Source organism: Manacus vitellinus, unplaced genomic scaffold (genome assembly GCF_001715985.3).
Source record: "Manacus vitellinus isolate BGI_N305 unplaced genomic scaffold, ASM171598v3 scaffold_50_pilon, whole genome shotgun sequence".
Taxonomy (NCBI): Eukaryota; Metazoa; Chordata; class Aves; order Passeriformes; family Pipridae; genus Manacus; species Manacus vitellinus.
Genome location: NW_021940612.1, coordinates 471,502 through 485,671, shown reverse-complemented (window position 1 = coordinate 485,671; position 14,170 = coordinate 471,502). Strand labels below are relative to the sequence as shown.

General features: G+C 35.5%; 1 protein-coding gene across 1 annotated transcript in view; it reads right to left on the bottom strand.

Annotated features, from left to right (window-relative positions):
• CNTLN (centlein) overlaps positions 1 to 14,170 on the bottom strand; it is a 193,965-nt gene that overhangs the window by 121,383 nt on the left and 58,412 nt on the right. Inside the window, exons 8-9 of the mRNA XM_018080913.2 lie at positions 10,709 to 10,871; positions 2,694 to 2,888 (exon numbers count right to left, since the gene is read on the bottom strand). Of these exons, the coding sequence (XP_017936402.2) occupies positions 2,694 to 2,888; positions 10,709 to 10,871 (358 nt within the window). The remainder of the gene's footprint in view (positions 1 to 2,693; positions 2,889 to 10,708; positions 10,872 to 14,170) is intronic.

Here is a 14,170-nt window from a genome sequence, read left to right as displayed (position 1 = left end):
GAACAGCCCCAACTTTCTCAATCTGTCCTTGTAGGGGAGATGCTACAATCCTCCTGTCAACGTCATGTTCCTTCTTGCTCCAACAGTTCCCTGTCTATGTTATGCTGGGGACATGAGAACTGTACACAGCACTCCAGATGGGGATCTCGCAAGAGCAGAGTAGATAGAGGGGGAGAATCTACTAAACTGTCACACAATATCCAGGTTTGGCAATACAGGTGTTGTATATGGAGGAAAGCATTATGAGATCACTTCACAAAGACAACTAAGGCCTCCTTAACTTCAGGAAAAATAATCCAGAGACATAATGAAAGCTTTTAAGATAAAAAAATCAAATCACATGACAAAATAAACTGTAAAGAACTCCTCAGAGCCATATAATATGATGAAAGTTCAATGATTTATTGAGAAATACAGCCTGAGAATTCAAAAACTATAATCCAAAGCTGCATGGAGACTAAGTTTATAATGTTTAAAAAAATCACTAAAAAAAAATCACTTCTAAAAGAAAAATGCCTAAATTTCAAGACTCAGGAAGAGGTCTGGAATATAACAAGAGGTAAACACTTCACAATACTTAAAAGAATGTATTCTGTCATTTGTGAAACAAAATTGTTGCATCATTAGATTAAGTGGAACTTTAAAAATCATATAAATACATGTGGCAGTTTGAGCCACATTAGAAATCCAAAATCCAATTTCCAGGCTTCCCCCACCCCTTGCAACAATTTATCCCAACACCGAAGAGAAAACTTTCAGGCCAGAGGCTTCTATAGGGGGAAGGGGAAATATATACATTTATTTTACACAAATAAATACTATACAAATTAAAGGCAACTATATATATATATATTATTACACTTCTATCAGTCCTTTAAGCCCCTCCCTTTAACTTTAGTCCAGGAAAAGCCTTCCAAGGCTGATGTAATGCAGTCTGTCTCATGGGAGTGTTCGGGGCCCCTGAACACTCCCTTACCAACCTTCAGCTGTTTGCTGCAGTTTTTCCTTCGAAGTCAACAAAGACAAGCTTTGAGTCTGTCCTCTCATACCTTGTTTCGTAGACTGCTGTAGTGTAGTCAGTTTATCAACATCCTGGAATTTCATTCTTCCTCCGGGTTTTCGGCTGTCCTGCGTTTAAATCACTGTGAAGGACATCCTCCGGGCCTCTCTCCGGTCCATCTCTAATTTCGCCTGGGGGTTTCTCTTCCCCTGGCACTGAGCTGTATTTAGCCCATCCACTTTGGCTCTGCTCCAATGCTGAGCCTTAAAATCCACTCCCACTGAACAGTGAGAGGGAAAAACAGCACCTTTCTGCAGCCTGGCTGCAAAGGGGGGGGAAGAAGAGGGCCCGGCCACAAGGCCTACCTCTCTCTTCTCACTTACCAGTTGTTTTGTGAGTCACGTCCCTCACAAACATGCACTCATTCCAATGCTGTCTCTAACTCTGGCCTAGGCAGAGTTAGGGGGGCCGCAGGGCTCCCCTCCCCACTGCGGAGGGGAGGAAGAAGGAGCCCAGCCACCCCCTGGCTTTCAACACCTACACGCAGCAGACACCAACAGAAAATATACCAACAGCTTCCAGTGCTGTGATATATGATTTTGAGCAGAAGCGAACAAGATGAGTGGTGACTGGCTCTCCAGGGAACACTGTCCTGGCACCCAATCACCTCTGAGCCCCTGACTCCCGGGGGGGCCATCTCAAACTATGACAGTACAGAATAAGAATCTTACAACAAATAAAGTTAGAATATTTATTCTGGAAAGACTATCAGAACAAATCCAGGTTTTTTGCTTTACAACAGGTTACTATTAACACAAATCTTGAGGAATTAAACACTATGGGGTTTTCTTAATATTCAACTTTCTTATTAATATAATCCTTGATTACAGATCTACTGTATCTCACCATGCTAAGCAAAGTTTTATATTTAACAAGCATTATTACCTTAATTATTTTCACTTCTCTACTTAATCAAGGGAAAGAGTGTTAGTAAAACTGAAACTCACATGTACACCTCACTGACATATCTATGGAAGAAACTAAGCAACGGTGTTTACAAAAACAATGTGGGTAGATAATTTCAAAGCCTTTCAAACTCTCTTCAAGTCATAAATTGGCCTTCAGAAAATGTCAGGAGTATACATGTAAGACCTGGTACACTTGTAAAGTTGGAGGCCTGTTAGATGGATGTATTTATGGTAATAGTTCCAAATGGCACACTAAAGCTTAGAAATTTTTAGACAAATGCTTCTCTCCACCATAAAACTTTCTTTAGATTCATGATCTCAAATTTATTTGCATGGTCAGGAAAAGTGTAACAAATCAGAAACAGTACATTTCATTTTGACAGAAGAAATTCAGATACTTCACAATTTTTTCAGTGAATTTGTTTTCAGTAACAGTAGCACTATGGTTTTATTTTTATTCTTGGTATCTTTGTTAGAGAATATAAATAAGAGTCTTGTTGAACAGTGACACCATTACTCTTTTTTTCCCCATGACAGATTCAATTGTGAAGTAGCTTTGATTAGCAACAGCAGAAATTGTTACAGTACTGCAGCAGCATAGTTGCATGTTTGTTTCTAAAAAAAAGAAAAACAAACACCAAATTGCAATTTCCTTTAAAACTGTCTGATACAGAAGCTTAATTTAAATGCAGAAACAACTTTTATTATTCTAGAAGAGGACTCACCTGCACCTGATATTTTGGAGAAGAATTCTGATGTAATGCATTAGAAGCATTATGTGCTTCCTGAAGTTGGACTTGCAACAGACAAATTGTTTTATCTTTTTCAAGTAAGTGATCCTGAAGAGAGGCACAGCTCTGCTGCAGTTGAATTTCACTTGTTTTAACAGTTTCAAAACATAAACTCAACTCGTTATAAAGCTATGAGAGGGGAGAAGAGAAATACTAGGATTAAAAATAACTCCAATGCAGATAACCACATTAATACAGAAAGTATGGTTTAGGTAACTTATCCACAAAGATCACCCTCTTTTTTACCCACTTGTCCTCCTGCCCCCTGTTCAGTTCTATACATTTCAAAATTGCAACAATCACTGTAACTTTAAGTTTGAAATAAGTTTTCCAGAAAAATACAGCTCATGGTAGAATATTATCAATTTCAGTTGCTTCTCTATAGCATTTATAAATAGAAATGGCCATCTAAAAATCAGGATTGATTTTACTTCTTGAACGGTTTATATAAAATACAGAAAATACAAAAGGAAAAGAAAATCCCTTCCTGAGAATAGGCAAAAAAGTTAAAATATCTGTTCAGGAGTAAGAATACCAAATACCATTATTGTCTTTTATAAAGTAGTTTCATCTTTTAAAAGTAACATTTTAAATATAGCTCGGATAGAAATACAATGAATCCACTAATGCCTATCGCATTTTGTACGAAGTGTAAAATGATTGTGTAATTATTCTGTGGGAATTTTTTTCACATTAACTATAAACCCCAGAGATTATACTGTAAGTTCTTATCCCTGGCTGTTGTACAACTGTTCTTTCTGAAACCAGAATATTATACATATATTTTGCAATTGCTTTAGAATAGACTTCACACACACAAAGAACTTCTAAAACAAGTTCTAAAAAACTAGCAGTACATGCCATCTGACAAAAATAAGTTCTCTTATTCTTGCAAAATAAGTTAATAACCACCCCATACCTCCATTGTTACCCATCTTTTTCCATTTAAGTATCTAAACATTATTTAAAATGATTCATCATTAAAAAAGAGAAAAAAACAGTTTGGAAAATAAATCTGTAGTTGAATAAACAGTACAGATTCTAAAGGAAATACACAACTGCACCTTCACTAGCTAACCATACATTCCTTCCTCTCTTCATTTCAGTCCTTCATTCCTTTGATTGTCCTTTTTTCTCAAAATGAACAATATACCCTCTGACTATTCTACCATAAAATAATCTACAGAAGGTATGAATGTACACCTGTAGGGAACAGTTTTCTTTGGAAAATCCATCTCTGCCATTCAATTAAAAAAAAAAATTAAATATGAAAATCAGATTTTCCAAATATATCAATAATGTTTGTAAGCACAAGAAATTGACACGATATTTTACTTGTAAAAACACTATTTTACTCTTCATTTTACCCCTTGTGTTGCCAGTTTTATTTAAATTCTACAATCCTTTCTCCCTTTCATCTGTTTACATCACTTAGAAGTTAAAGCCTTTGAAAAACAGTCACAACTTTTCAAGTGGTAAACTGTCTACCTAACATTTTCTGAGAAATTTGGAAATAATAATCTCCCCTTTCCTTCTTCCTAACATTTTCTACTCCCGTGGTCTCTCAAAATCCACTTAGGACAAAGTAAATTACTTCTTGCCTATTTCCAAGGCAGATCAGAGATCATGTCTCTCAGGCAAAATTAATTCAAAGTCCAGACAGATTGATATTTCAAATGGCTCCAAGTCATTAAACATTTGCATTGAAATTTCTGTGCCTACTGAATCTTTCTTTTTTATTTAAGAATGCTTACATCATCTCTAGAAATTTAAGTTCAAGATTAGCCAATTTCTTATGAAAAATCAGTAAGTATCTCACAGGAAAATAAACAGTTCATTTATCAAAAACATGCATTTTTAGATAATATCCTTCCAAATGAATGGAACATCAAGACACAGTTACTTCCAGCTATAACTATATAAGCTCATTAGCTAGATCATCCTGGTATGACAATTTGCTGGTTTTATGACTAGAAGTACTTAAATGGTTGTAATTATAGTATCTGAAAGGTAGCATCCTAGTAAGATGAATGGAGAACATCAAAAATATGATGTCTTTTCCTAGTTGGCAGCTGCATCCCCTAATGCAGCTAATGGGTATTTGGTAGTCAGCATTTGTCAGGGCAAGACAAATAGCACATCTTTTGACTTGGACAAACTTTTCCAACCTTTCCTGCTTTGAAAACAGTACTAAAACACAAAACACATATATTTCAAGCATAAAACTAGCTAAAACCTATGTGCAAAAAACCATTCATACTGTTCATCTCTTTACACTAAGGTTTATATATTTTTTAAACACCACCAATGTACTATTTAATAGTACACAGATTCTTTTTTTAAGGAATTTAATATCAGGAATTTTCAAAATTAAAATTATCTGTACAAAAATAAATAGTTTCATCTACTGTCCACAGACAACTGGAACAGCTTCTAAATTTCCATTTGGATCCCCATATTTTCTTTTACTGTTTTGTGGATTAATGAGTGCCTAATGTTTATATTGGATTATTTTGGGGTTTACTGCTCATTTCTGACCCTGTTCAGAAGAGGCACTACAATTAATCACATTAGAGTGAGCACATTCTAAAATACAAAGACTTGCACAGCACAATGAAATAGGTCTATCATTAATAAAGAAATTCAGGTGTGGAGAAGCATTGTAAAATGAAGATCAGATGATTAGAGAAGGAACATTGCATAGAACAGCCAGAGAAAGAAAAAATATTGTAAATTATTTATCTCAGAACTAGCAAGCTTCACAGAAGAAATGAGTGGAATCTTGACTGTACCTATCTGAATGGTTATACCTTACCTGAATGTCAACAGGACATGAGATTTACCCAGTGAGCTTGGTAATCCCCCAACAAAGTTATGAAAAAATATTTATGTTTACAAGATAGAAATAAAAAGGAAAATATTTTAAATAATTCTTTGTTACATTTTATGACACTTGGTATTTTTTTAAAAAAAAGCATTAGCAAGTGACAGAAGACTGCTCTGCAAAAACTGTTGCACTGACTATACTTTCAGAACCTCTTTCTAAGGCGTTACAGCTGCCCTTTCTCTGACAGGCAGTACAGATTATTGCAGGTGAAGGTACTTAAAAACAAAGGAGAAAAGATTAGAAGTATCTGAAATCAGTACCCTGTAATAAATTTAGTTTGTATGACACAAGAGCATTATTCATCAGTCAGAAAGGGTAACTTAGCTGAATTGCAAAAAAATAAAGTATTCCGTATTTCTTAGCTATCCTAACAATTTTCTATATTGATTTACCTGATTTCACCAGAAAACACTTTTTGGTACACCTTTGAAGAGTTACTTAAAACAGAAAATGTAATGCCATCAAGTAACCTAAAAATATCAAACTAAACCCAGGAATTCCAGAACCAAAAAATGGAACTCTAATGCCTGCTCATATGCAATAGAAAACATTTAACAGCCTGATAATGTGGGATGAGGAAGTACTACCGATATACATTAAATACATGTTATGGCAAAATTATCTTAGATCAGAGCAAAGAAAGCTGAGAAATTCCAACAAACCCTAGCAAAATTAAATAATTAACCCATGCTATTTATTGTGTGGTGTGGTATGGTATGCTAGCCAGAATCATAGTGCAGCCTGAAAAAAACCTGCAGAGTGAAACAGTTGAAACAAATGACCAACACTAACAGTATAGAAGTGTGCAGGATTCATTTTAAACTAGGTTTAGATGGCTCCTTGCACTACATGCCAGCTAACAGCTGGGGCATACTTTTCAGTTCCAAAATAATTTCCAGTTCCATACTCCAAAAGGCATTTAGTTAATACTCTCATGAATTTTTCTGTGGTATCAACTAAAGTACAGGGAGCAGGGCCATTTAGGAGACTTCCTTCAAAATCGCCAGTGAGGAACTAAGGTAGATCCATCTAATGAAACATAACAGTAGCCATATATAAGCATTGGGTATAGAACAAATATTCTCCAACATTACATGTTTTATCTAAATGCTCACACCCTAAAAAAGTGTATTACAGAGACCTGAGTAAATAAAATCATAGAATCACTAAGGTTGGAATAGATCTTCAAGATCGTCAAGTTCAACCTTTGACCAAAACTCATCATGCCAACTAAACCCTAGCACTCAGTGCCATGTCCAGTCATTTAGGAACCCTAACCTACAGTAATACTAATCACATAAATAAAAAAAAAGTCAGTCTAAATTGAGACATACTAAAACTATAATGGAAATTATTATAGCACCATTGCAGAAAGCCATTTACAAGCCATGCTGTTTATGAGAACTTGAAAAGAACAAGGACAGAAATCTGCTGGTAAAGCTCTAGAGTGTAGCTGAAGAGACACTCCAGACAAACGGTACATAGCCCTTTCATGATGTTTAGTTTTATTTTATTTATAGATTATTAATTTTTTTTCCCAGATACTTGAATATTCTGCAGATACCAATCTACACCGCTACGCACAGGAACTACTGTACACTAAGAGTATCAGTACAGGGCTTTTCAAGCATGAAAATCAACGCCTCTGAGTCCACAATTTAACATCACCCTAAAAGAAACAGAGTTTACCCAGGATTTATTCGCCTTTAGCCTACAGGCACATCTGATGCCAAAATTTACTTGCTAGCATGTGACCAACTGTACTGATGTTTGCTATACAAGAAAAAAGACTAAGCTAATTAACACACTTCCCAACAATAGAAAACAGTATCTGAGCTTGAACTAAAGTATGTGAATCTCTTGAAGATCTGAGTTCCTCACAACTTGAATATACAAAGTGGACTAGGAAAATGATGGTTTACTTATTACTGATGTGGGTGTCACCATATTTGACCAGACAGATAGTTTTTCTCTTATCATGTGTGAAAGAACTTATGCTTTTCATTCCAATATGCGTAAGAACCTGCATTTTTACTGCCATTTACAGATTTGTATGGGTTTAGTTTTTATTTTGTGAATTTGATGCTGCTTACATAAAAATTAACACATTTATGTATTTTTAACTATGCTTAAAGGTTGTTGCAGTTACAAAACATACTGGACATGGTAAAATTTAACCTTAATATGGTAAACACAGTAACTTGATGTCCTGATTACAATTTTTCAGGCTTGAAGGAAAGTAAACTATCTCTACCCACTGACACACTAGCAAAGGCAACTAAAGGTACAAAACTAACATCTGAAAGTATATCTATCACTTTCATATTTTTCATCCACTTGCTGGTGCACTTGATGCATACTTCCATAATTGAAAACTCTTACTGTGTTTTCTAATTACACCAAAAATCTAACTATTGAACAATGTTTTCTTCATTACAGACTTCCACTATACCATTATCCACAGTATTCTCTATTTGAGAGCCGAGTTCCAGGACATGAATTATCATTTCTCATTGAATGACAAATTACTGGAATATTTCTGCTCCACTAAAAGGGCCTTCCATTGAAAGACTTAATCAGTGTGATTAACATAGGTCCTAAAGGTCACATCAGATAAGTGAAAGTACTGCATTATAAAAACAAGGGCCTTAAATTGTAAATTTCAGAAAACTGTGATAAGCTGGCTAAGGACTTCAGAATCTCTTCTTGTCTTATTATCTCTAGTATTGATTGAAATCTCTCCACCTTGAAATTGTTGGTGAGGACAAATCTATGGAGTCTCATTAAATCCAGCACAGGAATGAACTCCCCAGAGCATCTGGGACCACTAAAACAGATGCTATACATTTTAGAAAAATATTCTCTATCCTTGAGAATGTGAACTACAGCTGCAATATGAAATAGATACCAATTTGTTTCCATAAAAGCTCTAATGTAAAGGAGTTACGTAGAACACAGTATCCTTAAAATCTGCACTTAGAGAAAAAAAGAGCAGTATGTAAAGTCAACGCAATTAGATAAAAGAGATTGCAGATCTTTACGCACTGCTCACTACAGTTAGACTTGGAAGAGAATTTGTGGTCTTGACTGGATTTACACATAATCCAGTGTAAGTTTATGACCTTTGTCAGGTTTATTAGAAAAGTTTTTTCTTTTTTCAGTCCACTGTTTCATACTACACATTAACATCAGCACAAAGATCTGTTCTTCTCAATGGTAGACTGTTAAAATGAACTTGCAATATGTGAGTCAACCACACTGCCTAAGCTATAGCATATACTGCCTATCTGACCAGAGAGGTCACTGATCTTGCAGTAAGGGACAATATATCACAGGATGTACATGCTGATAGGCTCAATGCCATTTGAAGCAGTAGGAAAATATTCCTTTGTGACTGTGTTTATGGAGTAGCTGACACATCCTTATCTAGGTGTTGCAGCCTGCATATTATTAATACAGGGAAGACAAACAGAAAAAACATTTGTCTGCAATAGTTTGCCTTTCTCATTCAAAGGAGAAAATAGACATTTGTATTACTTCTATAGATACTGAGTTTTCCAAACTGTGTGACTTCAGTAGAACTGTGTATCTTCTGATTTGAAAAACACACATTACTTTGAAGCAATTACAGTTGGGTGTTTTATACAGTTCTAATCAAAAATACAGAACAGGATTGTCATGATACAGAACAGAAATACAGAACAAGATTGTCTGTTTTCCCTTCCAAAGCTCTCAACTCAATCTGCCACAAACATTATAAATTCTATTCCACTCTGACTTTGGGAACTTCACTTCTCCTTTTTTTACTTCTTTTTCTTTTACTTCCTTTTTTTTTTTTAACATATTTACATATTACCTACATTCTCTCTTTTTTTCATTCTATAATTTACTTTGTCTGCCCCAAATAGGTAAACTCCTGTTGCCTCATAAATGTTCTGAACAACCTGTTGCTTGACTCGGTTACTATTGTAATGTATGAGAGACTTAATGTCTGTCATCACTGCAGTCAATAGTAAACTGTAGAGCTTTGTAGGGGGGGGGACTTTTTCTTCCTTTTTCTATACAGGAGTTCTTTATGCTGGTATTCCACAAAAAATTATAATTCCACAAAATTTATAATGCAAACTGCAGCACACAGTACAGCATTAAGTACATAAAAATGTGCTGGGCACTATGAGCTATAAAATGGTAATCAAAAACATCTTTAGAAACCCAGTACTGATTCTGGCTTGACTGAGGCCTAGTTTCACACTTTTATTACAAACTGCACACTCTAAGTAAGATGACAGAGGGAGACACCTTTTTGGGAAAAAGCACTGGCAGTACACAATTTGTGAAAGTAGTTCCAAGATGGTAAAAGGTGTGTAAAAATTATATATACAACTTATTACTTGTCTTCTTCCTTCTCAGTGTTTCTAAAAAGGAAGCAAACGTATCTTCCATATTTCTTATAAACTGAAAAACAAATCCATATAACTTGGTAACCTAAAAGAAGTTCTGAGTAGTACACGTGTGCCAGCTCAACATTTTCCTTGACAGTCACCAAAAACATGAAACTGGTCTGCAAATGTAAATATTTTAAAAAGATACTATAGCAACAATTTTTCCAGTTAATTTTGATAGAGCAGGTTTTTGTATCTTAAATCACTAAAATTATTTGCGATTCACACACATACATTGTTTACAAGTAAAAGGAATTTCTCCCACCAAACTAAGAAAAGCAATTTGGAGAATTCAGTAACTAAAAGCTCCTGTCCTCCAGCAGAGGAAGAAATAAACACAAATAACACAAAATTACATAAAGAAATTTATATACTTCGCAACTCATTCCTATTTTTCTAGAGATGCAACAAAATCTTAATTTTTGAGGCTCATCAATCCAATGTATGCACAGGTATGTAATTGAGCCAATAAACTCTGCTACTCAACCATATTTTGCAACAATAAAAATATAGACATATAAAGGATACAACACTAGAAAGTGCTTTGGTTACTCTGTCCACTGATATTGTACAGATGGATATTAAAATGAACCCTGTGATCCTAAAGCAGAATAACGTACTTTTTGATATAATGTTATTTCAGCTGTGTGAGCATCTTCTTGGTCTTTCATTACTTTTTGTGTATTAGCATTGAGAGCCTGAACCTGCTTTATCAGCTCAGCCTGCTGTGCTGTATAGTCAGTGTTTTGTCCACAAAGATTCTGCAGCTCCTGTAACTCCTTCCTGTGCAAAAAGAGCAATAAAAAGAAATTCAAAAAAAGAACAAACTCCATTAAAGAATTGCATTCAAATAACTTTACTGTAGATAATGAGCTTTCTATTTTCATTTATTTTTTCTGCCAATTACCTTGCAAACACTAGAAGTTACATATAAAATATCACACGCTTTTGAGAAATATCTACAAAGCAGTTTAGGTTCAAAATGGAATGCCTTTCAATTTCCCTCTAATGCATTAACTGTTCTAAAATAAATGGATTTTCGCTACTGCATTGTTTTCTAATCAATATTCAGTTAACTCTTCAGCAGTGTCAAAATGTAAAATATGTAGAACACATTGACTGTAAAATAAGTTGGTTTTTTTTTAAACTAGAACTATCAGAAGGAGATACAAGTTTTTCTTAACTTTCAGAGTATGTTTGAAGCAAGTCTCTTTTCTGAAATGCATCTGCTCCCTAGACACACGAAGTATGTTTGCTGATAAATTTTTTTTTGTCTACACGTACAGCATACTGCAACAACCATAAGCAAAATAAGCAAACACTTCAGTGTGTATTACATAAAATAATAAAAAGTTCTATGAAGACAATAATAGGAATCACACTGTAATGTAACCATAGGATAAAGCTACTATAATCAGCCTGCTTGATAATTTAACTGTACTGCTGATGGATTTTCTAAACTAAGAATGAAGATCAGTAACTCTTACTTATTATAAATGATGATTAAAAATTTAAAATATTTTCTGTAACATATATTAAAAGTTCAGATAACTATTAATCCCTATTTACATATTTTATGCTTAGTTTGCTTTTTAATTCACAAGCATATCTCGCAGACATACACATACTGAAATATACACTTAGCACTCCAACTAATTTTCTTCCTTACTTCCTCAAAGAATTGTGTCTGTAACCTCCAACACATAAGCATCATCTTTGCACCTGGAATAATTATTTACAACAGGAGTTATCATTGCAATTTTATAATACGGTTGAGATGTCCCGGCAAATATTAGCATACAAAAGGTAAGCAGAAATACCAACTTCATTGTGTTTTCCAGAGAAAAAGCAGAATGACAAAGAAAATATTTTAAGGGAACTTTCCAAAAAACATTTCTGAAGACCTTTGCCACTGTTTAATAGGATGATAATTCAATAAAGATACATCTGAATAATTACATAAGAATTTAAATTACGTGGACCACAACAGGACAGTCAGACAACTTAATTTTGTTAAAAAGAACTGTTTAAAAAAGCCTGTTGACAGACCAACACAGGATGACACTTAACATGCTCACTATGCTTACTAGGACTTAACAGTAAGTCCTACCATTCTTCATGAAATGTAAAGTGGTTCCCCAAAGCTAACAAGGGCAGAGGTACATTAAAGACATTAAGAAAACCAAAGTACAACTGCAGTATGTACTTCATATGTACTAATTTCATTCTGCTCAGAAACACAGCAGCAGAAATAAGAACACAGTAATATATCTGCACTTTCTGGCAGCTGTACAACAGGTCTCCAAACAAGTAGTTCAAGTAGAAATGACACAACTTTTCACTGCAGTTAAAACACAGATTATATTAATTTTACACAGGTTCTCCAGTCAGATCTTCGTTTTGTTGTGGAAGGGAAAAACATGGGATAACATTGAATCCTCAGATACTGCTGGAAATGTTGGCAGTAACTACTGCCAAGACCAGTCTGCTATATTGCTGCTCTTTAATTTGTATGCAAACATCAATGCAGTTATCTGTGTCTGTCACTCGAGAATGCTCAGTATTATGTGTTCTCTAGTGATCTGTCCACAAAGTGTATTAAGGTCAATGGGAATCTTTTTTTGTTGACTTTTATCAGGGTTTGAGTCAAATCCTTAAGGGGAGAGGATGGGGGGAAAGCTAAACCTTGCAGTCACACAAGAACTGCAGCACAGTCAGAACACATTAACATGTTTTCTCATGTTAAATCCAAGGATTTCCAAATGTAAGGAAACTGTCACCACCTTTACAACACATTTTTAAAATCAAACTTTATTTATTCAGATACATACTTTAACTTACTTTCCTCTTTAGTGAATGAGGTACTATTTTTACATTACAAATCAATGGGGGATCCTTCTTTTATTTCATTTTTACACAAGAAAAAGGAAATTATGCTCATCCTACCAGGAATTATTCAGTACCAATGGTGCAATACAAATAAATACACAGAATTAAGCACCTTTGACAACAGACAGGCCAATCTGATGATGGGAGCTTTAAACTAGGAATGGTAGGGGACAGCGATGTTGATGAAATAACAAGTGAGGAAGCTGTGGCCTGGGCTGGCAAGCAAGGGACACAGGTAAATATGGACAGAAAAGACCATGTGATGAGCATCAGAACACTCCGGGAAGACTACCTCCACCATATGCACATAAATAAGGGAGTGCTGATAGTATGGGGGAAGCTCTTAAGGGTCTTTCTGGGAAATAAACACAACTGCGTACGCATCTGAAGTTGCTGTTCAAATGCACACAGCACACCCCCATGGAAAATCTCTGGAGGAATGAAAGATCTGCAGGGCTCATTGGGATCATAGAGACAAGCTGGGACAACTCACATGACTGAAGCATGGACATGCATGGATAGAGGTTCTTCAGGAAGAACTATGTTCAAGAAGAAGGGTCTGGGAAACTACCAGCAATCAACCATACCTTAGTCCCTGGGAAGGTGATGAACCACATAAAGGACAAGATAATCACTGGGAGTGGTCATAAGGAATTCACAAAGAGGAGATAACGCCTAACTGGCCTGGCAGCCTTCTCTGATGAAATTACTATCTCAGTGGATAAGGGGTGAGCAGTGGGTGCAGTGTGTTTTGATTGCAGTAAGGTTTTTGACATTGTCTCCTATAAAATGCCAATAGATGGACTGATGAGGTACAGCGTAGGTAAGTGGACAGTAAGTTTCCCTTGAACCTTGCAGAACTACCAGGTTTAAAGAGTTATGATCAGTGGCACAAAGACCAGTTCAAGGCCAGGCATCTGTGGAGCATCCTAGGGGCTAACACTAGGGCCACCACTTTTTAGCATCTTCATTAATGACCTGGACAATGGGACAGAGTGCACAGTGGCAACTTTGCTGATGACACAAAAATGGGGGGTGTTAATTGTTTCAACAGATGTCTGTACTGCCATTGAGAGAGTCCTTCACAGGCTGGACAAATGGCCTGAAGTTCAACAAAGACAAGTACAAATTACCAGCCCTGGGGAGCAATAACCCCATTTAAAAGCACAGTCTGGGGACTGACAAGCTGGAAA